The 27,206-nt window shown below is 39.0% G+C and overlaps 1 protein-coding gene across 2 annotated transcripts in view; it reads right to left on the reverse strand.

Moving 5' to 3' along the window:
• INPP5D (inositol polyphosphate-5-phosphatase D) overlaps positions 1 to 27,206 on the reverse strand; it is a 92,255-nt gene that overhangs the window by 22,523 nt on the left and 42,526 nt on the right. For both annotated transcript variants that reach the window (XM_060768114.2, XM_060768113.2), the window contains exons 10-21: positions 21,312 to 21,418; positions 18,842 to 18,944; positions 18,123 to 18,319; positions 16,283 to 16,400; positions 15,265 to 15,361; positions 10,427 to 10,565; positions 5,938 to 6,046; positions 4,944 to 5,032; positions 4,674 to 4,755; positions 2,719 to 2,808; positions 2,486 to 2,599; positions 10 to 92 (exon numbers count right to left, since the gene is read on the reverse strand). In XM_060768114.2, coding sequence (XP_060624097.2) covers positions 10 to 92; positions 2,486 to 2,599; positions 2,719 to 2,808; positions 4,674 to 4,755; positions 4,944 to 5,032; positions 5,938 to 6,046; positions 10,427 to 10,565; positions 15,265 to 15,361; positions 16,283 to 16,400; positions 18,123 to 18,319; positions 18,842 to 18,944; positions 21,312 to 21,418 — 1,328 coding nt within the window. The remainder of the gene's footprint in view (positions 1 to 9; positions 93 to 2,485; positions 2,600 to 2,718; positions 2,809 to 4,673; positions 4,756 to 4,943; positions 5,033 to 5,937; positions 6,047 to 10,426; positions 10,566 to 15,264; positions 15,362 to 16,282; positions 16,401 to 18,122; positions 18,320 to 18,841; positions 18,945 to 21,311; positions 21,419 to 27,206) is intronic.

Below are 27,206 nucleotides of genomic sequence, written 5' to 3' on the forward strand. Positions count from 1 at the left end.
AAAAACTACCTTAGGAAGGGCTTCGACAAACTTTACCACCAGTTCTCCCTCATTTCCTTCCTCATTTTCTCCCTCTTTGCTCTTTACAAAGCCTGGAAAAAGAAAAAAGAAATGTTCAACAAGCACCACATTTCCAGCTGAGAAATGTACAACAAGCACCCACATTTCCAAAAATAAAAAATCTGGCAGCAAAGGGGAACTGTTCATTACTCCTCTTTCTAGACACCAGAATGGAAAGCACCTACAGGGATCGGGATCTGATGTTTACATAGTATATTTGCAAATGACCTTGTTGCATTGTCTTTTTATTACTTCATTCCGGTTAAGAAAGACATTAGGCTCACTGCATGTGTGGACAAGAGGATAAAGAGAACATGACAGCTCTTCCTTCACTACTCAAGATAGCATTTTTCATACATTCTAATTTAAGCATTCTAACACATGGTTTCCATAGAAATGTATGCAAATCTCTGTACAGCCAAAATATATATTTTTGGTGTGGAGCTGGGTTACTACAGTTCTATGACATATGAATAATAGGAAAACACGGCCATGCAATTTCCCTTTCAAGTCTAATCCCCTCTTAGGGCACAATACAGTCAATGACTTGGGGCACACTCTTGTTTGGCAGACAACCAGAGATTCAGAAATTGGGAAATATCACTTCTGCTAATGTTGTACAGTTCTGTTTACAGAATCAGCATTGGGTAGTAATAGAATCACTCACACACACTGGTTTCTGATCTTCCCTCAGATTTTTTTATATTGGTTGCCATTCACAGTCCTGTCAAGCTGCAAATTCGAATGTATGCTCCACTTAAATGAAACGCCATTTTGCATAACACAGGGGAAGTCTTTTCGCATGGTTATTTTTCCATTATTTTGTTTGAATTGCAATATGGCTAGGGAAGGGAAAGTAGACCCTGTGAGCTGCGTGTAGCTCTCCAAAAACTGTTTTTTCTAGTCCCTAAGAGCCACTCAATTATTTTTTTTACTTTTTAGAGGGTACGTTTTAACTCAAAATGCACCCTGTCTTTTGGGAAATGGGGATGGGTTGTGGAGAGTAATTTTCATCCTGGTCTAGATTGTATGAAGTCATGGGGAGCTTTTTCTAAATCAGATTGGATTCTAATTTACTGCCTTTTTTTTTTTAAAGCTGCTTTGACTTAAAACCTCTTAATGGCCCTCAAATGGTATACCCTACAATTGGCAGAGACAGCTCATATTCATTTTCTGTTATCTCCCTTATTCAGTTTCTTTTAAAATATACTAGGGGGTATCTACATTGTAGATTTAACACAATTTGAAATCTCTTGCCATGGCTCAAGGCTATGGAATCAAGGAAGTTTCTGTTTGGCGAGGCACTTGCAATCTTTGGCAGAGAAAGTTAATTTTCCCAGATTTCATAGCACTGAGTCATTGCAGTTAAAGTGGCATTAAAAAGGGTAAAGGTAAAGGTTTCACCTTGCCACATAGTTGTGTCCGACTTGCCACCTAGTTGTGTCCAACTCTGGGGGGGGGGGGGGGGCTCATTTCTATTTCTAAGCTGAAGAGCTGGCGTTGTCTATCGACATCTCCAAGATCATGTGGCAAGCATGACTGCATGGAGTGCCATTGCATGTTGTCAAACTGCTAGGCTGGCAGAAGTTGGGACTGACAGTGGGAGGTCACCCCATTCCCTGGATTCGAACCACAAACCTTTCAGTCAGCAGTTCAGCAGCTCAGCGGTTTAACCTGCTGCGCTACTGGGAGCTACAAAGTGGTATTAAGCTCCATTAATTCTAAAGTGTAGATGCACCCCTGGTTACTCTTTCCTCTTCCCACTTTTCCCCTTTGACCCCATTTACTTCAGTCACTGCAAACTGAGTTCAAAGTATTTATTTTATTTATTTACTATATTTATATCCTGCCCTTCTCACTCCGAAGGAGATTCAGAGTGGCTTGCAAGTAGGCAAGTAGTTTAAACTCATTTAACTCAGTAAGAGGGAGTGGAGAGGATGTGATGCTCCCTCCTCCCAGTTGGCTCAAGCAAAAGCAAACTTAGGGGGCAGAGAAAGGGTTCAAAGATCCAGTGTGGGCCATTTGGCCACTAGAGTTTAGGTAATTGGTCCTGCAAAATAGTCTAGTTATAGTAAAGCTATAACTGTAGTTTAGCTATACTAAATTGCACAGTGATACTATGCTACAGTCTGATTTCTGGACTTTAAGAAGCAAGGGAGGTCTGAACAAGGACAATACTCTGAATCTATGTGTCAGTCAAACCCTTTAGAAACTAGGCTTTAGGGAAATTATAATTTCTGCAATCAGAATAGAAACAAATCAAAGCAAAATAAATACATGACTTATCTATGTCTAAGACTAAACTTGAATGGTTGTCTCAGCAGTCAGGTACAGACACACACACACACACACTTGCTGACTCAGTCTTCTGAATGAAGCACTATAACACACTTCTTTACAATAAAAAAGAAAGGAGAAACAGTACTTTCTAAGCAGCTGGAGTGGAATTCAATGTAGAATTTTGTCTGTGATTTTGTCTTGAGAGTGGCACTGCAGTGTAGGAATTCAATCTGTCCTGAAGAGTCTGTGCATTTATTATCTGAAGGAAAAGAACACTTCTGCAGGTTAGAAGTCCGTAAGTTAAAAGACTGCATTGTGACGCTCCACATTTTTCTTATAAAGAGCAATGAAAAAAGAACTTGCACTGCATTTACTCACCATTTTTTGAAACAAACTGTGAGGTAACAGCAACCTCAAACGTGGCAAAGACAGGACTGTGGTCACTTGTCATGATATCAGTGGCACATCCTAAGAAGAAAGGCAAATGCTAAAGATCCTTGTTCTTGACTTCTCAACAAAAGATCAAATATCATAATTATGCACACTTACTCATTTTTTAAAAGTCATATTGTTAAAAAGGGTTATATTTTGGATAGTAACCCCTCTGACCATTATAACACAACCATACCTGGAGCATCTTGAGGATAGGATAATTGTTCTCATATGAACCTACCCAAGTATTACCCTCTATCCATGATTAGGCTCTTATCACTTTCTGAGCTAGGTAAGTAGTAAGGTGGGTAAGTAGTAAAGGTAAAGGATTCCCCTGAAATTAAGTCTATTCGTGTCTGACTCGGTGTGTGTGTGTGTGTGTGTGTGTGTGTGTGCGTGCTCATCTCCATTTCAAAGCTGAAGAGCTGGCATTTTCCATAAACACCTCCAAGGTCATGTAGCCAGCAAGACTGCATGGAGCATCGTTACCTTCCCTATTGAAGCAGTACCTATTGATCTACTCACATTTGCATGTTTTCAAACTGCTTAGTTGGCAGAAGCTGGGCCTAATAGCGGGAGATCACCCCACACCCCGGAATCAAACCACCAACTTTTCAATCAGCAAGTGCAGCAGCTCAGCGGTTTAACCCGCTGCACCACCAGGAGGTCCCAAAGGTGGATAAGGCACCCTTTATTGTGGCATGCTATAACTGGAACTCCCTCCTTAAAGATCTTTGCCTTCCACCTTCCTTGCAGCAACGGGTGAAAATCATTTCATCTTACCAGGTCTTTTAATAACTGTTTTAAATTGTGTTGTTTACGGGTGGGTTTTAATATAAATGTTATTGTATTACCGATGCTTAACTTTCTACATTTTATGTCCAAATGTTATTTTAAGTTTTATGTTTTCATATGGTTAGGTTTTTAATTTATAGTTATATGTTATTGTCTAGCGATTATGTTTTGTTTTTCACATGTATGTACGGCATTGAATTTTGCCTTTATTAAGTTGGAAACTGTAATCCAGCTGTGCTGAGGACAGCGGATGGCGTGAACTCAGGAGTTCTGGGCTGCAGCGGGCTATGCTGGTCGGGTGTCCGTGCTAAGTCCGGCGTCACCCTCAGGGTAAGAAAAGTGGTATATAAATGTAGCAAGGAAATAAATAAAGTATATATTGAAATTGTAGTTTTATACTAACATTCCATTATAGTTGGTCCTCTGTATTTGTGGATTCTGCATCCAGAGATTCACCCATTCATGGCTTGAAAATACCTCACTATCCATTCCTAAAAGCAAGCCATGATTTTCCCATATTATATACAGGATGGACTTGAAAATTAATGGATTTTGTGATCCACATAGGGTCCTGGCAAGAAACCTTGCAGAAACCAACAGCCCACTATATATTGTTCTGCGTGTGGTCATTATTGCAAATTTAGTTTTACATTTTTGGGGATAAGATGATCTGAGAGCATCTCCTGAAAATGGTCTATAAGCATTCTAACTACCTATCTTTAATAAACACTGCCTGAGAGGGCTGTGGTCGTGGCCACTTCCCTAATCACACAGCCAGTTAAACATACACACCACAATTTAGGTCTGTTAATATTCGCCTTCTCAAGCTGACAGGTAACTATGTGGTTCTTATTTAGTAATTGAAAAAAAGGTATTTCTATATTGACAAAGTTCATTGTCCTCACTGCTGATCTGTAGCCCATTCCCCCCTCCATTTGCCACTATACTGTGTATCCTAGTTTAAGGAACACACATTCCAAGCCAGAAAGGATAGGATGTATCTGTTGTCAAGAACTTGGCACTGGAAAGTAATTCCACAGATTCGGCTCTGAATCATTTCCGTTTAAACCAGCTTTGCTGCTATTTTCAATCTGTTATCTACCCACCATAAGACTGACACACCACATGTACGAGGGGATATGATTTCCAGAGCACTCGATCGCACCAGGATGGCAAGTTGTATTTCATCTGCAAACAAAAGAAGAATCAATATCAAGGACACAGCACTCTGTTAGAAGGAACGCTCTGTTGCCAAAATGCCATCAGCTTGCTGCTCTCAGTTATCTTTCCTTCATTTATCTATTGAAAGAAAGAGAAGCTGTTTTGGTGGTAGATACACTCTGAAACATTACAACATGCTATACGATCTGGCTTACCCCGGTTGCTTTCTGCTTGGTGTAGACATAGTTCTCCCGGGTGTTCCTTTCAAAGCGATAGGTTGGGGCAAATGTTATTTCTTCCTCCTCTGAAATAGATTAGAGGGCTGTTTAGCAAACACATGAAATTATAGTAAAAGTGGTAAACGCCTAGCCTTAGGACCAAATTCAGATTTCCAAGGGTCCCTGTCCAGCTTCCTGATGCTCTCTGGATGGCCCCTATCTCCTTCCCATGATACTATTTGGCAGTTCCCCCTTTGTCCCAGTTTAAAAGGCTGTCTCTCTTATAGCTTAATAACCAGAGGTATTTACTTTGGTATATTTGGTACTCCCCCAACTTTGCTTTTGGCCCTGGCCACTATTGAAAGATGCCCCTCTTCCCATCAAATCTCTAAAATTGAATTAAACTCTCAGGTTGAAATTTGTTTCCCAACTGGAGTGGTGCAATGGGTTAAACCCTTGTGTCAGCTGAACTGCTGACCTAAAGGTCGGTGGTTCAAATCTGCAAGATGTGGTGAGTTTCCATCTGTCAGCTCCAGCTTCCTATTTGGGGACATGAGAGAAGCCTCCCACAGGATGTTAACATATCCAGGCATCACCTGGGCACCGTCCCTGCAGATGGCCAATTCTCTCACACCAGAAGTGACTTGCAGTTTCTCAAGTCGCTTCCGACATGAAAAAAAATTGGTTCCTACCCTTAGATTTCATGAAGGTCGTTGAAAACCTTTTAACCTATTGCACTAAAGCTGCTGGTGTGTGATTTCTTGCCAGATTTACGGTGTCATTTTTTTCTGTGATATATATGAGGAGCTACCAAACATTCACCATCACACTGACAGTTTCTATGTGTAGTGTTTCTTAAGCAATAATAATGGAATCTTTTCTTCTCCTTGATTACCTCACAGAAGCAGTATTTTTCAATGGCCAGGTAAAAGGAGAGCCAAGGAAAATCAATGCCTATTTCTAGCCTTAGCAGCATAATTTATAATCTTACCAAACTGCAGAAACACCTTTCGATCTTTCTTTTCTATGAGGAGTTGGTCAAAATTCAGCAGTTCCATATACTGTTGCTGTTTGATCTTCTGAATGATATTCTCTGCTTCCTGATAATAGGGAAAATGTTAAAGGGCAGATGTTAAAACACGTGTCCTGTTTTCTTTACTAAATTGCTAATAGATAGCAAGCTGGCACTCAGGGCTACAAAAACCTATTTGTAGAATCTACCAAAATCCAATATGTTCAGGGGTCATCTTTTGACACTTTCCCCCTTAAAACAAGCTTTAGCAACAGTGCTTGACATGATGCCTAGTATGATTGATTCATTTAAGGTAGCAAGCAAACTAGTATGATTGATTCATTTAAGGTAGCAAGCAAGTGTTCAAACTCAAAAGAACATCCTTAGAAGTTGGCATGCATAGGACTGTATGCTTAGGATGCATTTCAATATACACCTATTTCCACTGCCCTACTAATGTCTGCAGGCCAGTGAATTAACTGGGTTTTACTCTGAGTTGAGCTTTTCAAGGAAGCAGAGCTATTTAGCAGGTAGTGCTGTAATGTATTAACTGAACAGATTTTGAATTGTATTGTATTATTTTATTCAGGGATGAATTGTATAATAGCTTAATTCTATTTTAATATTTGTTTTTCATAAGTTTTAGTTGTATTGCTTTTTAAAATGGTGAGCCACTCTGAGTCCCAATTGTGCATGGAAAGCAGAAAATAATAATAGTAATAATAATAATAATAATAATAATAATAATAATATCGAATCGCAAAGACTTTGGCGCAAGCCAGTAAAGGTGGTCCCAGTGGTGATTGGCACACTGGGTGCAGTGCCTAAAGACCTTGGCCTGCACTTAAACCCAATCGGCATTGACAAAATTACCATATGACAGCTGCAAAAGGCCTCCCTATTAGGTTCTGTACACATTATTAGCCAATACATCACACAGTCCTAGTCACTTGGGAAGTGTCTGATGTGTGATCCAATACAACAGCCAGCATAGTGATCTTGTTTGCTGTGTACTAATCTTGTTGTGTTTCAAATAATAATAATAATAATAATAATAATAATAATAATAATAATAATAATGTGGGAGGAAACCTTTTGTGCAGCTGATCCTCTCAACCGAACACACATTCATGATAACAGTGCCGTCCCAGTGGGGCATATTGGAAACTGTGCAAATAAATTTACGGTCTGAAAAACCATATGAAATACTATTATATGATTTAAAAAAGAGAGAGAAATGGGAAAATATCAAGTTATACCTATAGCTTTGTTAACACATCGCTGACTGTATAATTCCATAATGCAGTTTTGTTGTGTGTCTTCAATTTGTTTCCAACTTATGACAACCCTATCATGGAATTTATTTGACAATTTTTATTCAGAAGAAGTTTGCTATTGCCTTCCTCTTAAGATGGGAGGCTGTGGCTTGCCCAAATTTACTTAGTGGAGTTCCGTGACTGAGAGCGCATCCAGACAGGGCGCAAAATGCATGTCCTCCTGGATATTTGCAGTGGGCGTCCAGATGACGCCCCACGAAATTGAGAATGCTTTTGGTGCAAAGCAGAAAAATCTGCTTTGCTCTGCTTTGTGCCGATATTATTTGTTAGTGGGTTTGTTCCGCACCTTCTTGAAATGCAAAGGGGAAACCCACTATGGCAGCTGCCTGGGCTGCTCTCTCAGAAATTCTGGACTTCTGAGGGGGCAGTCCAGACAACAGTCGCATGTTTTTCTGGACTAAATCAGCCCAGAAAACTGCAAGGGCATAAACCTCCCCTCTTTCTGAGCACCAGGAGAGGGCCAGTAGTAGAGAAATGCCAGCCCCATAAGTTATTTTCTTTTTAAAAGGGGTTCTAAAGGGATGTGGGGAGGGTAGGGGCTTTCTCCCTGTTCTCCTGGTAGGTGCCAGGTGGACATGTATACAACGCTCATGGAAAGTGCAGGCTTTTTGGGGCGGTGTGCAGACTACAGTCCGCCCTGATCTGGTTTTTTTAAACCTGGGTTGGCGCGGACCTTTCCGCCGTCTGGAACCACTCGGTGTGGGGACTCAAATCTTCAAGAGTCATATTCCAAATCACTACACCTTGCTACCTTTTACAATGTGCAATAGCACACATAAATTAATGCTGAAAAAGTAACATTGAAATAAATGCATTTACTAAGTTTACAAATGCTTTGATTTCTTTTAAAATCAAGAGATTTTAAATCATATCAAAAATTAATAATAGTTATGCTTGAAGGAGGGGGCTATGATTTTTTATGTTTAGAAAAGGAGGTTAAGGGTTAAAGGCTGAGAAACACTGAAGCCTTCCAAATGCAATGGGGCTCTTTTTGTCTCTCACCTATTTTTAACCCACTCTTCTAAGTAGTGCTGAAGTAATAGCCACTTTTCCAGTGACAGCCTCAAAAGTTAAAATAGTAGCAAAATAACACTTGAACGTTAAAAAGCATAATGGCATCACATCCTATAATGCTCTAATGCATTTTAAGATTGCAAAAACTCCCTTTCCAGTCACCATTGTTTCAAGTAAGAGGGGGTGGAGGTTAATGGCAATAACTGGAAATAGTTCTTAAATTGTTTTTTTAAAATCAGCATTATAGTACTACAATGGCATACACCCTAAGGGTACAACACTATAGAATTATGGCTTTAACGTATCATTATATCTACTTATATTGCTACTGTGTAGCTTTACACGATATATTGCCACAAATAATGGTCCAAATCCACTTGCTAGTTCCAACTAGAGTAGACCCATTGAGTCAATGGGGATCTGGGAAATTAAGACTCGAGTAAGTAAATATCATTGTTTCATAGCATTAGGAGTGACAAAACCATATTTACTTGATTCTAATGCTCACATTTTTTGACTAAATTACCTTCCCCAAATTAAGGAGAACATTGTTTTCATGTAATATAGTAAATACTTTTTTGGGTTTCCGGGTTTTGAAAATTGAGGCACGCATTAGATACGATGGCATATTAGACTTGAGTAAATACAGGTTTGTTGAGGCCAATGTGATCAAGCAAGTTAAATGTTTGTTTGTTTTTTAAAAGTATCTTTCTAATCTCTACAATAAATAACCTTTCCAAAACGGCACTGAAAGTCTATGAGGTTTTATGTGTGTTTCAGGAAAATGGATTATAATGGCACATTGCCATAGCACTTTGCCATTTAAATGACATTTTGCTTTTTTAAAAAAATTATAGCCAGAAGAACATTTCGGTTCTATCAAAAACCCTAATTTAGGAATTTAAGAACATTCCTAAATGTTCTTAAATACACATATAAGTGCCAAAGCGTAAAGATTAACATGAGAATACCAGCAACCATTTGATCTTGGAAGTTAAGGAGGATCAAGCATGGAAGGAAGATGGTTCAGGAATACCAAGAACCATAGGCAATATTTCAGAAGAAGACAATGGCAAGCCACCCCTGAGTGTCTCATTGAGTGGCTAGAAATTGAGAGGCAACTTGAAGGCACCTCATAGTAATCAAATACTGAAGTGTAATAGATTCACCTTCTTGATAGGTTACTAGCAGACAGGTCAAAACCATACCTCTTTTTAGAAAAGAACAAAAGCTAGACAGTCAGAAGAATATCTGCACCTGGAGAGATTGTGCTATGTTCTGTCCTCAAAAAATAGGCTTTTTGAGGAGGCAGTGAGAGGAAGTGTGGATGAAACAGGATTTCCATAGGACAATTATATCCAGTGTGTTCACTGTAAAACCTGAGTGAGTAAATCACTGCAATACCACAACCACTGCAACCACAAGCAACCTTGGTGTACAATAAGACCAAAGACTGCACAGAGATACAGCTACAGACAGGAGTAAGGTGAACATCTACTATTGAAAGTTCCTCATCTGGTTCATCTCTTCGTTGTACTTATCTGCTTTGGATTTGTTTGCATTTTCAATCACTTTTCATTTTTAGAGTCTATCTCCCCAAATCTACCATACATTATGACTGATGCTATGTGATTTTTAAAAACATAACCCAACAAAATAACTTTTCCAACTTCTGGTTTAGAGCTTTAGTTTTTACAGATTTTTTTTGTTATTGTTCCTGTCTTCTTCTGCTTGACAACCTGCTCTGAAAAGGGGAAGAAGTAACTTTGTGATTGACATATGGGCCAGCCAATTAGTGATGTGCAGGTAATACTTCTGCTGAAAAACAGAACAGGCTTCATTTCAGCTCATGAAAAATGGGACCACCACTAAAATTATGGATGGCTTTAAAACTAAAAGGATGACAGCTAAAGTAAAACAGTCCCAATTCAAATCTCAGTTCAGCCATGAATTTCATAGATGTTAGGTATTCTCTTGGTTTCAGCTCTGCATTTTTCATTGGTGGAGATAATAATAGAGTCCCAACTTACAGCATGTAAAAGGCATGCAATAATACAGGATGTAAAAAGAGTGCAATAGACAATAAGTACTATAGAGAAGCAAAGGGGCTCTCTAACCGTTGGGGGTAACTCCAAGCGGTAATTCAGGTCTCCCAGCCAGAAGAGATGAGTAAAGCGGTGTGTGATGTTAAATGGATTCAACTTCTTGTCTCCGAGTGACAGAAAGCGCAGAATACTGGTGAAGTTCTGGTTTCGCCTAATTAAAAAAAAAAAAAGGATAAGGATGCTTAATATATTGCTTTGTAGCATAATGAAGGGAAAGGCCAGAGGGTAACAACAAAGCTAGAGGAGGGCAAAGTCATGTTAAAGGAAAAAGGATACTAAAACAAGGAAAATATTAAGAAGTAGAAATTATTTTAGCTCTTAGGAATCTAAAGGAAAAGTAGAATAAGCAGAGCATTGTGGCGCTATTATCAGCCATCTACTTATAACAATAACAACCTAAAACAAAGTGAAAAGTTTGGCATGAATAGATTTTACATGGTGCTTGCTTTGTAATTATAGCTCAAGGACTTGTTTCCTGACTAGCTAATAGATTTCCAGTATCCTCTTATAATTAACAATATGTTGTTTATGCTGCTGATAGATAGAGGTTTCCAAAACAGCTGTAAATAATAAATACATGTGTGCTTCAGTGTCAGCTTCCTCACATTCACTAACAATTTTCGTACTGACACTCCATCCATAAATAAACTTCTACCTATTCACTATTCCATTCTTGAACTCCAGTTGGAGAAAGTTTCCATTCAATATTCAATTTCATTTGTTGTATTCATTATTTTATTTATTATTCTGCACAAAACATCAACGAAAAACATAGGAAAGGGACTCCACATAATCAAAAAAGTGTCAATATGACAGTAAATAATGGCGTAAGAGTGGGGAATAAAAAGCCAAAAGAACCCTATACACCTTAATATTTCAACACATGACTATGGACAGGCGTTGGACTAGGTCGTTGGTCATTGAATCAAATTTGGATTTGGCTATATGATTAATAATAAGCTAATGTTTTTAAGCTAATGTTTTATCTATTATGTAATGTTGTATTGTAATGTGTTTTGTATGTTGCTGGCATTGAGTTACTGCCCTGAGTCCCCCCTTGGGGGTTGAGAAGGACGGGGTACAAATGTTTGAAATAAATAAATAAATAAATAAATAAATAAGGCCATCTACAAACAAATGACAACTATACTGACAATGTATAATACTTGTAAAAATACGTAGAGCTAGATAGCAATGATAAAATAAACAGTTTTAATACTGATATATAGACTTGATGTCAGATATAGTATTCCACAAACAGTTGCATGGCACAAATTACAGAATTATTTTCAATAGGGAGAAATGTAATTTGTATACTTAAGTAATAAACTGAAATGTACAGATATGGGATGGGTGCCACCTGGCTTGAAAACAGTACATGTGAAAGGCATTTAGTAGTCTTAGCAGATTACAAGCTGAATCTGAGCTAACAGTATGATGGGATCAATGTGATTCTAGGTTGCATCAATAGGACTATACTGTCTAGTTCAGTGGTTCCCTGAGAGGTGACATGATTGCCAAAGATTTGAAAAGGTGTCACGTTGAGGAGGGGGCAAGCTTGTTTTCTGCTGCTCTGGAGACTTAGGGCACAATGGAGCAATGGATTCAAACTACAGGAAAAGAGATTCCACTTAAACATTAGGAAGAACTTTCTGATGGTAAGAGCTGTTCAACAGTGCAATACATTGTTTTGGAGTATGGTAAAGTCTCCTTCTCTGGAGGCTTGGAAACAGTGGCTGGATGGCAATCTGTTGGAAATACTTTGATTGTGTATTCTTGAATGGCAGAGGGGTTGGGCAGGATGGCCATGATGGTCTCTTACAACTCTATAATCCTACCTAAATGTAAAAATACAGACAAACGGCTCCCTGTTCTTTAAGCGACTGCATTACAAGAAAATTAAGAGAAGATAGGTTTTCAATACAGATACAGGCCATAACCACCACCTGAAATGGGCCACCTTGCCTGAACCACTGAAATGAGAAGAACAGGAGATAGAAAGAAGAACCTGCAGTATGTGTTGCCATGGGAATTAGTACTTGCTGCAGAAATTTGGGCAGGAAAAGAAAGTAAAATACTTTGCTGAAACACAGCTCTGGATTCCTTTGCTTTATTTAGGCATGTTTATATGATTTCTATTTCTGAAGCACACAGAAGAGAAGGGGCGATGAATCTAAGAAGCAATATAAACAATCGAGACAAGTAAGAAAAGACCCCTAAAAGCCTTCTAGGGTCGTTCTCTTAGCAGAATTCCTTCCTAAATCATAACAAACACAAGCACACAACTAACTGTCTGCTATTCTAATTTCTTTTTCAATAAAGGAATTTCATAATTCTGTTTATTATTATTTTTAATGTCAGGAGTGACTTGAGAAACTAGAAGGCACTTCTGGGGTGAGCGAATTAGCCGTCTGCAAGGATGTTGCCCAGGGGACTCCCAGATCCTTGTGGGAGGCTTCTCTCATGTACCTGCATGGGGAGCTTGAGCTGACAGAGGAAGCTCATTTGTGCTCTCCCCAGATTTGAACCTCTGGCCTGTTGGTCTTCAGTCCTGCCCGCACAAGGGTTTAACCCATTGTGCTACTGGGGCCTTCGGGTGTTTAAATTATCTAGCTTCATTGTGTATTTGTGTGGTTACGAATGGGGATGGATTGGCTGTAAGTCAGCTCTTTTGCAGGGACTTTTTTTCCCTAGGGGGAAAAAAAGGAAACTGGCCAAAATCACAGAACGAAGTTTGTATCACTAAAAGATTCCAGTATTAGAACCTTGTGTTGAATTCAACAGAGCCACGACTGATCATCTGTGTTTCTTTAAATTTCAGCTTCTTCAGGCTATAAATACACTATAAATAACAGACTGTAGATAAGGGATGGATAAGCTGCAACTTATGGGCAGAGCAGGCAACGGTGCAGAAAAGGACAATAACTATGGTCAGGGATTTGGAGCATCTTCCAGAGGAGGAAATACTGAAGAATTTGGGCTTTTTTAGTTCTGAAAAAAGATGGCCTGGAGATATCATGGAAGTTTATTATAAAGTTATGCATGGCGTGAAGAAAATGAAGAGGGACATGTTTTTCTTTCTCACTCATTCTAATAAAATTCAGGGACATGTGGTGAAATTAACTGCCAGTCGGTTTGAGACAGAATTTTGAAAAGTACTTCCTCACACAGCATGCAAGTAATTTATGGAATTTACTACCACAAATGTTGTGATGGACACCAGCTGGGAACTCATCTAGACAGGGTCAATTTGAGCAATTTGTGCTGCATTCTTTTATTACATTTAATGTCACTTCATCTCATTTCCCCTTCCATATGCTGCCTCCTGACATTTTTCTTTTTAATTGCAGCAGTGAGGTTCATAAAGGCAGGTCGTTCTGGTTTATGTGTGGCTGTCTGCTGGGGACATGAGCTGGGAACTTAATGTGGGTGTGCCACATCCCCTTATGCCTCTTTTCCATTTCCAGTTGTTTTTCCAAGCATGTTTACTTTCTCCTCTTGGCTGCTGTTTTATTTATTTTAATTCTGCACAACACTAGAGCTAAGATGACAAGTTGAAATTCCCTTTCCAATTAGTGCAGTACAGATAACTCTCCACATTTGTGGATTAATTTTTGCAGATTTGATTATTAGCAGATTTGATTAATATGCTCTGGCATAGTTCTGGCATCGTTCTATGGTCAATTTCCATACTAAACACCTAGGCAGCATATACACTGCCATATAATCTGGTTTTAGAATCCAGATTATTTGCTTTGAACTGGATTATATGGCAGTGTAGGATCATATAATCAAATTCAGAGAAACTACATTATGTGGAAGTGTAGAGCCAGCCTTAGAGATTCCCTTTTTAAACCTTAGAGCCTTAGAGATTCCCTTTTTAAACCTGTTCTCAGGTTTAAAAAGGCAAACTGAAAGTTTTTTTACTTTCATCGAAGTTCTGTGTCCCTAAACTCTATGAAAGAGAAGGCTGAGAAGAGACATGATAACCATGTATAAATATGTGAGGGGAAGTCATAGGCAGGAGGGAGCAAGCTTATTTTCTGCTGCCCTGGAGACTAGGTCGCGGAACAATGGCTTCAAACTACAGGAAAGGAGACTCCACCTGAACCTAACTGTGAGCGATGTTCAGCAGTGGAACTCTTGCTCGGAGTGTGGTGGTGGAGACTTTTAAACAAGGCTGGATGGCCATCTGTCAAGGGTGCTTTGAATGAGATTTTCCTGCTTCTTGGAAAAGGGCTGGATTGGATGGCCCATGAGGTCTCTTCCAACTCTATGATTCTATGAAACTGGAGAGCCTAACTGTAGTCCTTTTGTTTACAGGACAATTTCAGGTTGCCTGACCCTCCTTGTATAATGCTCATGGAGTCCTCCATAGAATCCAATGGGTTCTTCTTTTTCAAATAATATCATGGAATTCATAAAGAGGCAGGAATTATTTTGGTTCATCCATGGTGACATAGTCTGGGATATTCCTCTACATGTCTCTTCTTTATTTTAACCCCTCTTCTGACAAATATTGTCACATTTGCACCCTCTCCTCCATTACACTATTTCAGCTTGATGTGCCAGCACTAACTTAGAGTGAAAGCAAAGCAAACCAAATCAAAGCATGGGGAGGAATATCCCAGCTCACGTGACCACAAATGAACCAAAATGTTCCCTGCCTCTATGAACTGCAATAATTGAAATGCATATGGAAAATCTTAGTTTTTTTCAACTTCAGCTTTTACTAATCAAATTGGATCCTTCACACATATCTGAATTAACCACTTGAGCTAACAGAAGTGTCTGTATCAGTGTAAAAGGATTTCTCTCCAATGACTCTCAGAAAGATACTAGCAATTTACCTCTGTTTCTTTTCACTTCCTGAAGTTAAATGGCTGTTCACAAAGCCAAAGGAGGTTCCATTAAACATGAAGGACACCCCAACAGCACCTTTGTTACCTGAAAGAAAGAAATTCTGCTGTAAAATTGAATGTATTATTTGTATATATTTTTTCTAATGTTTTTGTTTACATTTCTACTTTTCTTGATATGTGCATTATGCAAGAAATGGTTCTTTATACGTGAATGTTCGATTCTCTCTTACCCTGTAGTACACACATATTGTGTACTTTTCTATATGATATGAATTTTCTTTTTGTAAGCTGCATCAGAGACATTTTAAATGCAATATAACTGTTTTTCCATTCATGTGTAGGCTTGGAAAATATGAATTGGGTAGATTCTTATTAAATGTGAATGCAACAAATTTGTCATCTGCAGTTCAGAACTTCTGAGTGCAAATTATTAGATTCCTTCCTTTGCAGGTTTTGCTCATGTCACATTTAAGTAACATATATTTAGTTTTAGATATCAGATCTAGCACATAGTAAGCACAAGACAATATTAATCATTTATGATTGAATGAATTGGGATTCCAGGGAAATAAATAGAAGAACAATTCAGGTTTGGATATACAAGGATGCCATAGGAATCTGTGGAGCACACTACCCAGTTAAATTGATATGTTAGATTTTGAGAAGATGGTGAAAGAGTCAAGAGAATTAATTTGTTTTAGAGGTGCCAGAGTAATTTAAATGCCAAAGCAATTTAAGTGCCAAAGAACCAGTTGGGATTCAATACATTGTGTGGTAGGATAGCAGCCAATATAAAGTGAGAGCACATGGAAGGGGGTTGGACTGGATGGCCACAAGGGTCTCTTCCAATTTTATGATTCTATGAGGTACTAGGACTTTGGGAAACCAGCGTTTGAATCCCTATTTTCAACTATGGAAACTCACTGTAAACATGCTTAACTGCGGTTTCTCATTGTAAGAGACTATGGTGGGACCTTCTCTTACACATGGTTCATTTGCATCTTACCCAATCTGTTTGCAATTCCAGTCCTCACATTGTCAATACAGAGGTGGCTTATACGATTCTCATGCTCTGGTTTGGCCAAGACAACAATCCTGATGTTCCACAGTGTGTGAATTGCTATCTAATAAGGAAAAGAGGATGAAAAATCAGCTGTCACATACTTCTGCATGACTGGGCAATGACATAGCCAATTCCTTTTTTGGATTGTAACTCTCAGAACCCTACAGCCATAATAGGTACTGGCTATGTTGTTGGGATCATTCTGGGAACTGCAGTCCAAGAAGGCAATTTGTACAAGCTCTCAGTTGATAACTTTATTTGTGTAATGACAAGCAAAAAGACATGTACAGTAAATCCATCAGAAGCAGCATATCCCTGCTTTTACGTGTTTTCATTTCAGGAACATGTTGCTAATGTTAGATATCTATTGAGATCAGCACACAGAAAAAAAATACTGAATAGAAGTTGTTTGATATCTGACATGCTTTGCTACAGTAACTGGCATGGTGTCTATACTCTTATGTAACATCATAGTTATAATAACAGAATGGATACAAAGTCTTATATTGTTGATGTTGTTAATTGCTATTAAGTCAACTTTTACTTGTAGCAACTCCATGAATGAGAGTCATGTATACCTTTTGTAATATTGAAACTGCATTTTGGCTCATAATAGGAGTTGGTGACATGAGCAAACCTTGACTGTTATTTGCTCATGACTGATAAGTAGCTGTACAAGAGATATGGATATTGTGTCTAGTGTGTACTGTGCCTGCCTTTAAAAATAAAATCTAAATCTTTTCTTAAATGCAGTAAGAAGAATGTGCAATACTGTTTGTACAGATCTCTCTGTAGTATCTACTATCCCTATGTAAGGCACTGGCAGGCAAAGTGTGGCCCTAGAGTCACACCTGCTCTCCCCATAGTGTTTTTGAGGCCCTCAACACTTCAGGTGAAAAAAAAAGGGTGGATACCCACTTTTGGTAGCTTTCGAGTGCAACAATTTACCCTTTAAGTTAGTGGTTTCTAACCTTTGATCCTCCAGGTGTTTTGGACCAATGCCCAGAAATCCCACCCAGCTTACCAGCTGTTAGGAATTATGGGAGGAGCTGAAGTCCAAAACATCTGGAGGACCAAAGGTTAGGAACAACTGCTTTAAGTAGATCATGAGGCGCTCTCTATTAGTCATGTGCATTCAGGACTTATCTTGATCTGTTTCGTGTCCCGGCTTTCAGTGGTGGCCCTGATCCATTTTTGTCTGAGCCTCCTGAAATTGGGAGGTCAGATATTTTGTTTTTGATTTCATTATTTGGGAGTGGGGGGACCAAAACACCTGGGCCCATGCATCTGGGCCTGGCAGGGCCTGCAGCCGAGTGCCAAGTAAGGAGCACTCAGATGCAGGTCCTGACAAGTCTGGGTGCGTAGGACCAAAGTGTCAGACTGCCTGCAGCTGAGCGCCAAGTGAGGAGCGCTTCTTATTCAGTGCTCAGCTGCAGGACCTTCCAAGCCCCACGCAATCCATCCAAAAAGCAGGCCCACCTGCCTTTCGTATCAATTGCATTTTTGTTTCAGGAGCGGTCTTTCCCTTTTGTGCCAAACATGAATGAAATCAATGGGACAAATTTTGGGCCCTCATCACTGCTCTCTATATGTTCAAACTTATAAAATAGCAATTTTGGAGAACCAAAGATTGACATTATAGGCAATTTGTGTTTTTACTTCTTTTTTTGGTAGCTCATGCAGCCTCCAAAAGATCCCAGAGGATAAAAGTGACCCTGAGATCCCCTGCAGTTGCTCATTCAAGAATAAAGCATTAAGATGTAGGAGGAAAATAAATCCTTACCACCTTGAAGCTGATACTGGTAATGGTTTGTAAGGATTGTCTTAGTATCTCTTGCCATTCTCTCTCCCCCAGGGAGTCTTCCTGTGTACCAATCACATAGATGTCATGGGGAATGTAATCTGCAGTGTCATCCCGGGTCTTCCCTTGACCCTTAGAAAGAAACCAGGAGCTGATCGTCTTTGGCGGAGGAGCATCACCTGGATTGGGAAATCCAAAACTTAACACCACATAAGAAGCTGTCAGAATATTGCCCCCTCTAACTCAGTATTTAATTACAATGGTTGATAGTGGGTTTCCAGAATAACATAACATGACTTTACCAGTTTAGATGGAGCTAACAATGACTTCAAATAAGACCTTCTGCATACAAAGCAGATAAAAATAGTTAGGTAACTATTCACTTAGCCTCCAGATCTTGAAGCAGAGGTGAGAAAACCTATTCCTTTGTGCTACAATACCCAGAATCTCCCACTGCAGCAACCTGGCAGAAAAATCCATTACATAGTTACCTTTATTGAAGCAGAACTTGTAGGAGTTACTTCTTGAACTACAGTTCCATGGTCACAGAGATTGTAGAAGTAATAGTCTCAAAAATAATAGTTATAAACATAGTCTGTGCATGAATGTCAGATCCAAAGGTTCCCCCATTTCCCCCTTTCTGAATAAGAAAAATCTGAATGTATAAAAAAGCAATTTGAATATATAACTGATATTTATACCCATGTTCCAGGTGCCAATGAAGATAGTGATCATGTCAGGCTCTGGTTGTTCAGAATGTTTATTCTTCATTTGCTGAAGAAGTTGGCAAAATCCTTCTCTCTTCTGAAAATTGCAGAGCAAAAGAGGAAGAAATGAATCAACAAGATAATGCTGCTCTTCAAGGAGTCACTTCAATCATTACGTGGAAGCTGGAGAAAATTGTTCTCAGGTGACAGGACTGAAAAGTTTTTGCTGGCATAGGTAGATAAAACCATGTCCTTGGGAGTTTTCAAAATGGCCTTCACCAGTGATCTCCTCTGTGTTTGCATTATATTTTGATGTTTACTAAAACTGTGATCTTATTTTTTCAGAACACAGGGGCTAGTGGTCTATATCATTCATTACTGTCAAAACCAACAAACAGGCCTCTCAAGGGCTTCAGGTAGCATGGCTTCCCAGTTCCACCCAGTGATCTGCCATTCAGGCACTAACCAGATCTGGTATTCCAAGCTAGTCTCCTATGCAGATCAGACCTTGCTTAGCAGCTGCAATTAAACAAAAAGCAGTTATATTCATGGGGGTGGATCATCTACATTCCACTAAGTATGAGGATGCTAATGTAAGCTACAATGCTCTTTGTTGCAGTGCTGATGAGACGTTTCCAAAATACATTCCAATTTTGTTTGAACAGATGAGTACCATAAAAAACAACTTTCTTCAATTTTTTCGTGTCAGGAGTGACTTGAGAAACTGCAAGTCGCTTCTAGTGTGAAAGAATTGGCTGTCTGCAAGGACGTTGCTCAGGGGATGCCTAGATGTTTTACCATCCTGTGGGAGGCTTCTCTCATGTCCCCGTATGAGAAGCTGGAGCTAACAGAGGCGAGCTTACCCCACTCCCCAGATTCAAACTACTGACCTTTCAGTCAGCAGTCCTGACGGCACAAGGGTTTAACCCTCCACTTTGTTCAATTAGAACACACGAAAAGTGAAGAAGTAAGAGCAGTATTTTTTTTTTAGTTCATAACACAAGCCAAAAAGAAGAGCTTTGCTCTGGACAAGTCAGGAAAGAAAAACCGACAAGGAAGGCTAGAAGTGCCAAAATATACTATCACTTTGACATCACACGGCTCTCTTGCCTGTCTCAGGGGAGTGACAAGTATAACACACTTTGTGTGAATTTTCCCCCTCACTAATCCCATAAAATCACTCAGTTTGATTTTCCCTTTTGCAAAAATATATTCACCTTCTTCAGTCAACATATGGTATATGTTTTAAGACTACCTTTCACAGAATTTGGGTGTAACCAAATCAGATGGTTAGGAGATTATTACTGGGATACAGTGAGATACTTCACTGACAGTTGCACACTTGGTATTAGTACAGAACACATAAGATGTTTCAACAGTAGAACTTTTCCATGGAACTGCCATTATTTAGTATTCATTTTTTCTGTTATGTTGTTTTCTTATTTTACAGAGCATCCACATGGCATCACTGGTAGACAACTATAACCTTAACATTTTTATTATCCCCCCCCCCCCAAAAAAAAACTGATCTGCAGTATTTTGAGGGGCAGAGATGGCGAGGTTGTAAAATGAACTTGTAATCTAGTATAGTATACTGCATTTAGTATACAGAGACAGATAACAATTAAAACATTTCATGACTCCTCTGTTTAAAATAAAACTAAAGATTTTCTGCTATTCAACTGTGCAAACTTACTGTTGAATTTGGCTGGAAAATTAGAGGCAAGTTGATTCTATTTTGTTCCTTAAAAAGCCTTTCCATTTCTCTAATTTACTTCAGGAATGTATGTATAGGGGGAGGCTTGAATTACTAATTTCCTTACATCATATTTCTTGTAATAGGTCCAGCTGAACCGTGCTGTGATATTTGATTTCTTGTAATAGCTCCAGCTGAACCACGCTGTGATACTTCACCTGAAGCAGTTGTAGATTAAGATCTTCCAGGGAGGTCCTGCTCTTGGCCCCACTGGCCCCACAGATGTGGCTGATGGGTACGAAGGACAGGGCCCCACAGTTGTAGAACTCTCTCCCAAATGAGATCAGGTTGGCCCCCTCCCTCCTGACCTTTAGGAGACAGCTAAAGACCTGGCTTTGGAACCAAGCGTTCGGCCCATCATAGGAATATTTAAAGTTAAAGCAGAAAGTGCAATGACCCAGGACTGTTTACGGACAACGATCATGTCTTTGTGTGATAGTTGATGTTATTTGTTTAATAATATTTAATGTTTTATGAGGGCAGGGTGAATTTTGATGTTATATACTGTTTTCATCAATGGCATTGAATTGTTGCCAACACTGTGAACTGCCCTGAGTCCCCTTCAAGGTTGAGAAGGGCGGTATACAAATACCGCAAATAAATAATAAAATAATAAATAGTTGAGAAGGGCAGTATACATAATAAATAATAAATAAAACTGTATTGGTACTGTAATATGTGTGGAAGCACCCAAACCGAGGGTTTTACCTTAGAGTCGGCAAACACATATTCTTTCCTCTGTGTTTTCTCTTTTTCTGTCTCCAGCACGATCACCAACTTGTTCGGGAACTTCTGAGACTTGATGAGCTGTAGGACTAAATAGAGGTCGCTAGTTTTAGCCTATAGACATTTAGAAAGTTAGACATTTAGAGCTGACAAAATTGTGTATACATGAAACCTGGAAAAAGTAATGAACTCAAGCTTTGTATATAAACTTTCTGACGACGTACTTTAAAAACGGATAGCAGGTCTCCAGAATGAACTTAAAATCTAAGCCTGATGTAGCTTAGAAACTTCAATTTGCTTTTAGATAACCACATTGCTCTAGTTTTTAAATACCCTAGCAATCAAGACAGATAGGAGAAAGGGCAATCTGTAGGTCACATTCACTCCCAGATCTCTTCTGAAGTTTCTCCATCAGTCTTCATTCCCTCAATTTTTAAAAATATACTTTTGGGCAAATCATACCCAAACTCCCACCCTACACAAAAACATACAAAAAATGACCACAGACTCCCACCCCCTAATATCTGTCTCTTCTCTAAGAAGTACATTCTTTGCACTTTGTCTCCTCTTCAAAACAGCAATAGACTCACCAACTGGAGGTGAAAAAGAGGGGAAATACATATTTTGGTGTACTCAGAGGATTCAGCTTCAGAAGGGTGATGCCTCTGTCCTGTGCAGTTGTTCACCCCAAATGAAAGGTTTACCTATTCATGATTTTTATTGACCAAAATGTTTTGTTATAAGATTTCATGAAAAGTATGAGGTAGAATCAACATGATTGCAAAGAGGACACACTAATATTTCATATAACATAGTTAAATTATATGTGGTAGAGTATCTACTAGACTATATGGCTTCAGAAATGGGCCAGAGAACTTAAGAAAGTCACATTTTGGATCACAACTCTCAGAATCCATAAGAAAACATCACTGGAATGTCTAGAAATGCAGGGCAAAAAGCTAATCATATTCATGGAGGATAAGGCTCCTGATGGCTACTAGATCAGGCATGGGTAAACTTCAGCACTCCAAGTGTTTTGGACTTCAACTCCCACAACTCCCTCATGCCCTTTCTCTCCCCCCCCCCCCCCCAGTTTAAGCAGCTGAGAGGGGAAAGGAAGGGGCCTGAGGCTGTTAGAAATTGTGGGAGTTGAAGTCCAAAAAACCTGGAGGGCTGAAGTTTGCCCATGTATGTACTAGAGGGAAGATGTTGCATTCAGAATCAGAGACAACATGTCTCCCCAAGTGCCAATTGCTGAGGAGCAAAAATGAAAGAGGTCTATTTTAGTTATATCTTTCTCAGGACTGCATACTCCCAGCAGATGAAAACTGACTTCTAGCCAAGCAACATTAAAGTGTGATGAAGATGGCCAAAGTTAATAATGAGGAAGAACAGAGTCAAGCTAGGAAACGCCATAGCAGTTTTGCTTTTGTCTGCATTTTCCAGAAAGAAAATTTCACACCTTCCTCTCCTTACCCCCTCCAACTGTATGCAAGGACTTTTCAACAATTGAAGTAAAGTGAGGAACAAATGGGGAAAGTGAGAGAAAGAGACAGAAATTGGGGCATTTTAAAAACAGCTGAAAAAGTGGCACAACAGAGAATTATTTGGGACTGTCCCTGTGAAATTGGGGCATATGGGATTGCCTATTCTGGGGAAAAGGACATTGGAATAGGGAAAGTAAATGCAAAATGTGGTCTGTGGGCACATTCAGGAATGCAACAGAAAAACCTGCATTGAGTAGAGTGCAGCTTTGGTGGACTAGAGGTTGAACAGTGGGATCCTCCTACCCTGGATATTGTTCACCCCTGGACTAAATTCTCCCCTGTCTTTTCTTTCTTCCTTTCCAAATAAAATAAAATAAACCAGGGATTTATGAATTTATGAATTGTGATTTATGAAGTCTTGCATAAAACTCCACAAATCTGGAATTTGCACATTTGTCTTTTAAATGTATATTCATCCAGCAGCATATTGTTAGTACCACTCTGCAAGTCTAAATAATTATGTTATCAAGGCCGCTCAGACTAAATGTCTGCACCAAAGGAGCAGAAGTTTGGGACTATACCTCAGGCTCCACTCGTTCAGCAAGAGAAAGTACCAACTAAATTAGGCAGCCCTTCATTTTTTGGGACTTGGATTTTTTTACTTCTATAAGATAAAACCCAGATGAACAGCATACATTAGCACTGTGTGACAAATTCAGCCGAATCTAACTAAATGACACTAATTTGGATTAGCTACAAATCAGATCAAATCAATCCAATCTGAACAAGGTCTTAATTATTTCAGAACAACTTGGGGATTGCACAGTTAGGCTCCTACAATTGCAGCACTTTCAGATCACTTTAAGTGCCATGGCTCCATCCATGCACATACAATTGTGCACATGATTACTAATCACTATAATATTATATATTACCGTACATATTGTAAAATCAAAAGGTCTCAATCCTGCTTAACATTACAACTTTTGCATTGCATGAAATCTGTGTTCACCTGCATCCCTCTGCCCAATGCACATTGTGAATCGGGTTAAACACTAGTCTTATCTTTCAATTCTAACTGACTTCAGAGGGGTGTTATTAGATAGGAAATGATAGGTTGGGTTGATGGGGATGATTAAAAATAAAGTACAATGCTTTTAGTTCCAGGAGAAATTAGTTAAGAAAGGTGTTAGAAAAAAATATGACTGTCATAAAGAAATCAATGTATTTCAATGGTCTTTTAGAATATCTCCCTTAGATTATAATCCTATACACATCTACCTAAGGAAAACATTTTATTTGTTGTGGTTCAGCCAGATGAAGATGATGGGTTTGGTATTTCAGAGCCTGGGAGAGTAGTACAGGGTGAGGCGCATATCTTCCTTTTTTCAAAACTTAATAAAACCCATGGTATGAATCAGAATTTTTTTAATAATGTAGGCGCATACCTAAAGTTTTGTTTTGCGTAGTTTTGAAGATCAAATTAGGTAGGTGACATCCCCCATTCTCCATTCTCCATACACTGAGTAATCCGATTTCTGGCGTTTGTCATGACTCTTGCCAGCATAGCAGGCATTATGTTGGCAATTTCTTCCTGGATGGTGGTCTTCAAATCTTGTAGGGTCCTTGGTCAGTTCACATAAACACAGGATTTCAAAAAACCCCATAGAAGAAAATCACAAGGAGCCAAATCTGGAGAGCGGGCCGTCCACTCCAAATCCGTTCAAAAAGTAGGCCTCAATGGCAAAAGCACACTCCTCATTGTTCCAACGCGTGATGGCAACAGAACTGTGTCAGGACAATACTTTATACTCCCGCCTCTCGAACGAGACCACTAGCACTCTGCTACGTCTTCAACCAGTGAATGGCACACATTTAAAAAAAGGATGTTATGCTGCCTCACCCTGTAGATGGTTATTTCAATGAGGGAAATGAGAGTATTTTAGAGCAAGATTCTGTCTTTGAGGATAGGCTTGAAAGTGAAATTGTTTGGGAGTCCAGAAGACAGGGAGATGCAGTGCCTGGTAGAGACCTTTTGTCTATTAGTAGCATAGCAACCCCAGATAAAGACATGGATGAGCGAGAAAGCTAGCCTGAGAGAACACCTGTGTTGGACAGACATATCAGGCTTGATCTTGGGGAGGAATCCAGCAAGCTCGGAAAATCACAAAAGCTCAGTGATAAGGAAGAGCAAAAAGGTATCACAGGCAAGGATGCCAAGGTCATAGAAATGACTTCATGTTTTGTGGTCCTTAAATCAGAGAAGTGCCTTGTTGAGAATTCTGATCAGGCAACACTGCTAAACAGTAAGGATCTCAACTCCTGTTTCAGTTAATGATTTTAGTCTAAAATTTTGGAAGTTTTGATTCATGTTTTAAGAAGTTCTTATAGCCTTGTTTTGGATTCATGCTCATGTTTTGATTCTGGTTTTTCCTGTACCTTTTTGATTATTTGGAATATTGCCTTTGACGTGTTCTACTCCTAACCAGTTTGGTTGGGCTTTTAATTATTGACTACTTTTTCCTAATGCCTGTTGGATTTTGCTTTTCTTATTTCTTTTGGTAATTTTCCCTTTCTATATGTACTTTTCCAATAAACCAGTGGTTCTCAACCAGTTTACCAGCTGTTATGATTTCTGGGAGTTGAAAGCCAAAACATCTGGGCACCCACAGGTTGAGAACCACTGCAATAAACTGTATTACTAGTGCTTTTGGATTTCTGGTTGGTGTTGATGGCAAGGTGAACTCTGGCAGGGGTGCAACATCATTGAAATAATTGGGGAAAACTTATGGTTATAGTAGATAAGTCTGTGATTTCATTGTTAATGAAAATTGAACATTATTATAAAGAGATTTACTAGCTGTATTAGTCAGAAAACCTCTCAGAACTTATTGGTGTGTACAGCCCATCATTAATTGACAATGGGTGAGGTGAGATGGGGTGGAGAAAAGAAAACCAGCAAAAGTAATTCTTTAAAATACAAGAATCATGGAAATCTTCAAAACAAATAACAAGCAGAGATGAAAGAAAAAGAGAAGTATGTGTCTCTGGAATATGGATCCTACTTTAGGGAAGTTAGAGGTGGAGGAGGAAATCTAACATCTATTCAAGGAAATAGTTGTGTGTATTCCTGAGAGAGAGCGCACTTTGTGCACAGTTCTGGAGATGTCATAATTCAAAGGGAACATTACATCCCCAAGCCAAGTCAAGCCAAGCCCCTCCTCTTCTTCTTTTAAAAAGATGTATTTATTCCTTTTCCATATTCTCAAAAAATTGTGATTACAAAGCATAAGCTTTTCATTACAGAGATTTTTAATAACTATAGTTGTGGTAGCTCTTCATCTACTGGAAAGAACAAGTCTTTGCTCTCTCCTTTCTGGAGTATAGGCCGCTTCCTGCTAAGTGTTATCAAGTGCAAATCATTTTGTAGTAATGACTGCAAGCCTAGGATGGCGGAGGAAATTGGGAGGAAGAGAAAGTCAGGCATTTTACATCCAGTTAAGAAACCAGAATTGAGGAGGGATAAAACCTGAGGTGTAATGGTAATGATACAGCTGGATTGAGTATTGTATGTAACCTAAAAAATATAATGCCAGCAAATTAATATAGGCATGATGAAACATGAACAACCCCATGGCCAATCTCTGTATGGTGTTTCCCAAAATAATATTATCTTCCCTATTAAAAAGAACAATTCATGCTTCTGTTCCTGAGTTGGCTGACAAGGAGATGAAAGATACGCTAGAACTGAAAATAAACTTCTCTATGTAGATTGCAGCAGTAATGGAAAAGGGCGAGAGGAAGTTTCACTCAGCAGCCGCTACCGGTGAACATGGGACTTAACTGAACTAATTCTCATCTCAGAAAATGTGTGTGGTGCATCCAATTTAAGAGTTTGGTTTTTGCATTGAACTGAAACAGTAGCATTCTTCCTTAAGAAAGCTTTACCAAAATAGATAATAACATTACTTCAGCATTCCCACATCAAAATTTGCTCCTCACAGAGAAAATGGTGTAAAGGAAATGGAATCAGCCTGAAGGAGAACCAAAAAATATTGCCATCATTATATCAGTAATGTAAATGGAAAAGAACATACTGAAGTGAGAAGATATTAAAGAAAGCTCTTTTCTATCCTCCTTCTGTGGTGATGATGATGAAGAAGAAGCAACTGAAAGCAGAGAGCACCCAAAAGTTTCTCTCTTAAGTTAGTTCTTCAGTACATCAAGATTAAGTTCATATATGTATTGCTTACACCTTTAATAAGATTAGGAAGAAAGATTTATCTGCTACAGGAAAACATCAATCAAGGCTTAGTTCTCTGCTACCATAGCAACTATTTATCCAAAATACTCAGAATCAGAAATGTTCTGTATTTTGCACTTTTTTGGA

Source organism: Anolis sagrei, chromosome 3 (genome assembly GCF_037176765.1).
Source record: "Anolis sagrei isolate rAnoSag1 chromosome 3, rAnoSag1.mat, whole genome shotgun sequence".
Taxonomy (NCBI): domain Eukaryota; kingdom Metazoa; phylum Chordata; class Lepidosauria; order Squamata; family Dactyloidae; genus Anolis; species Anolis sagrei.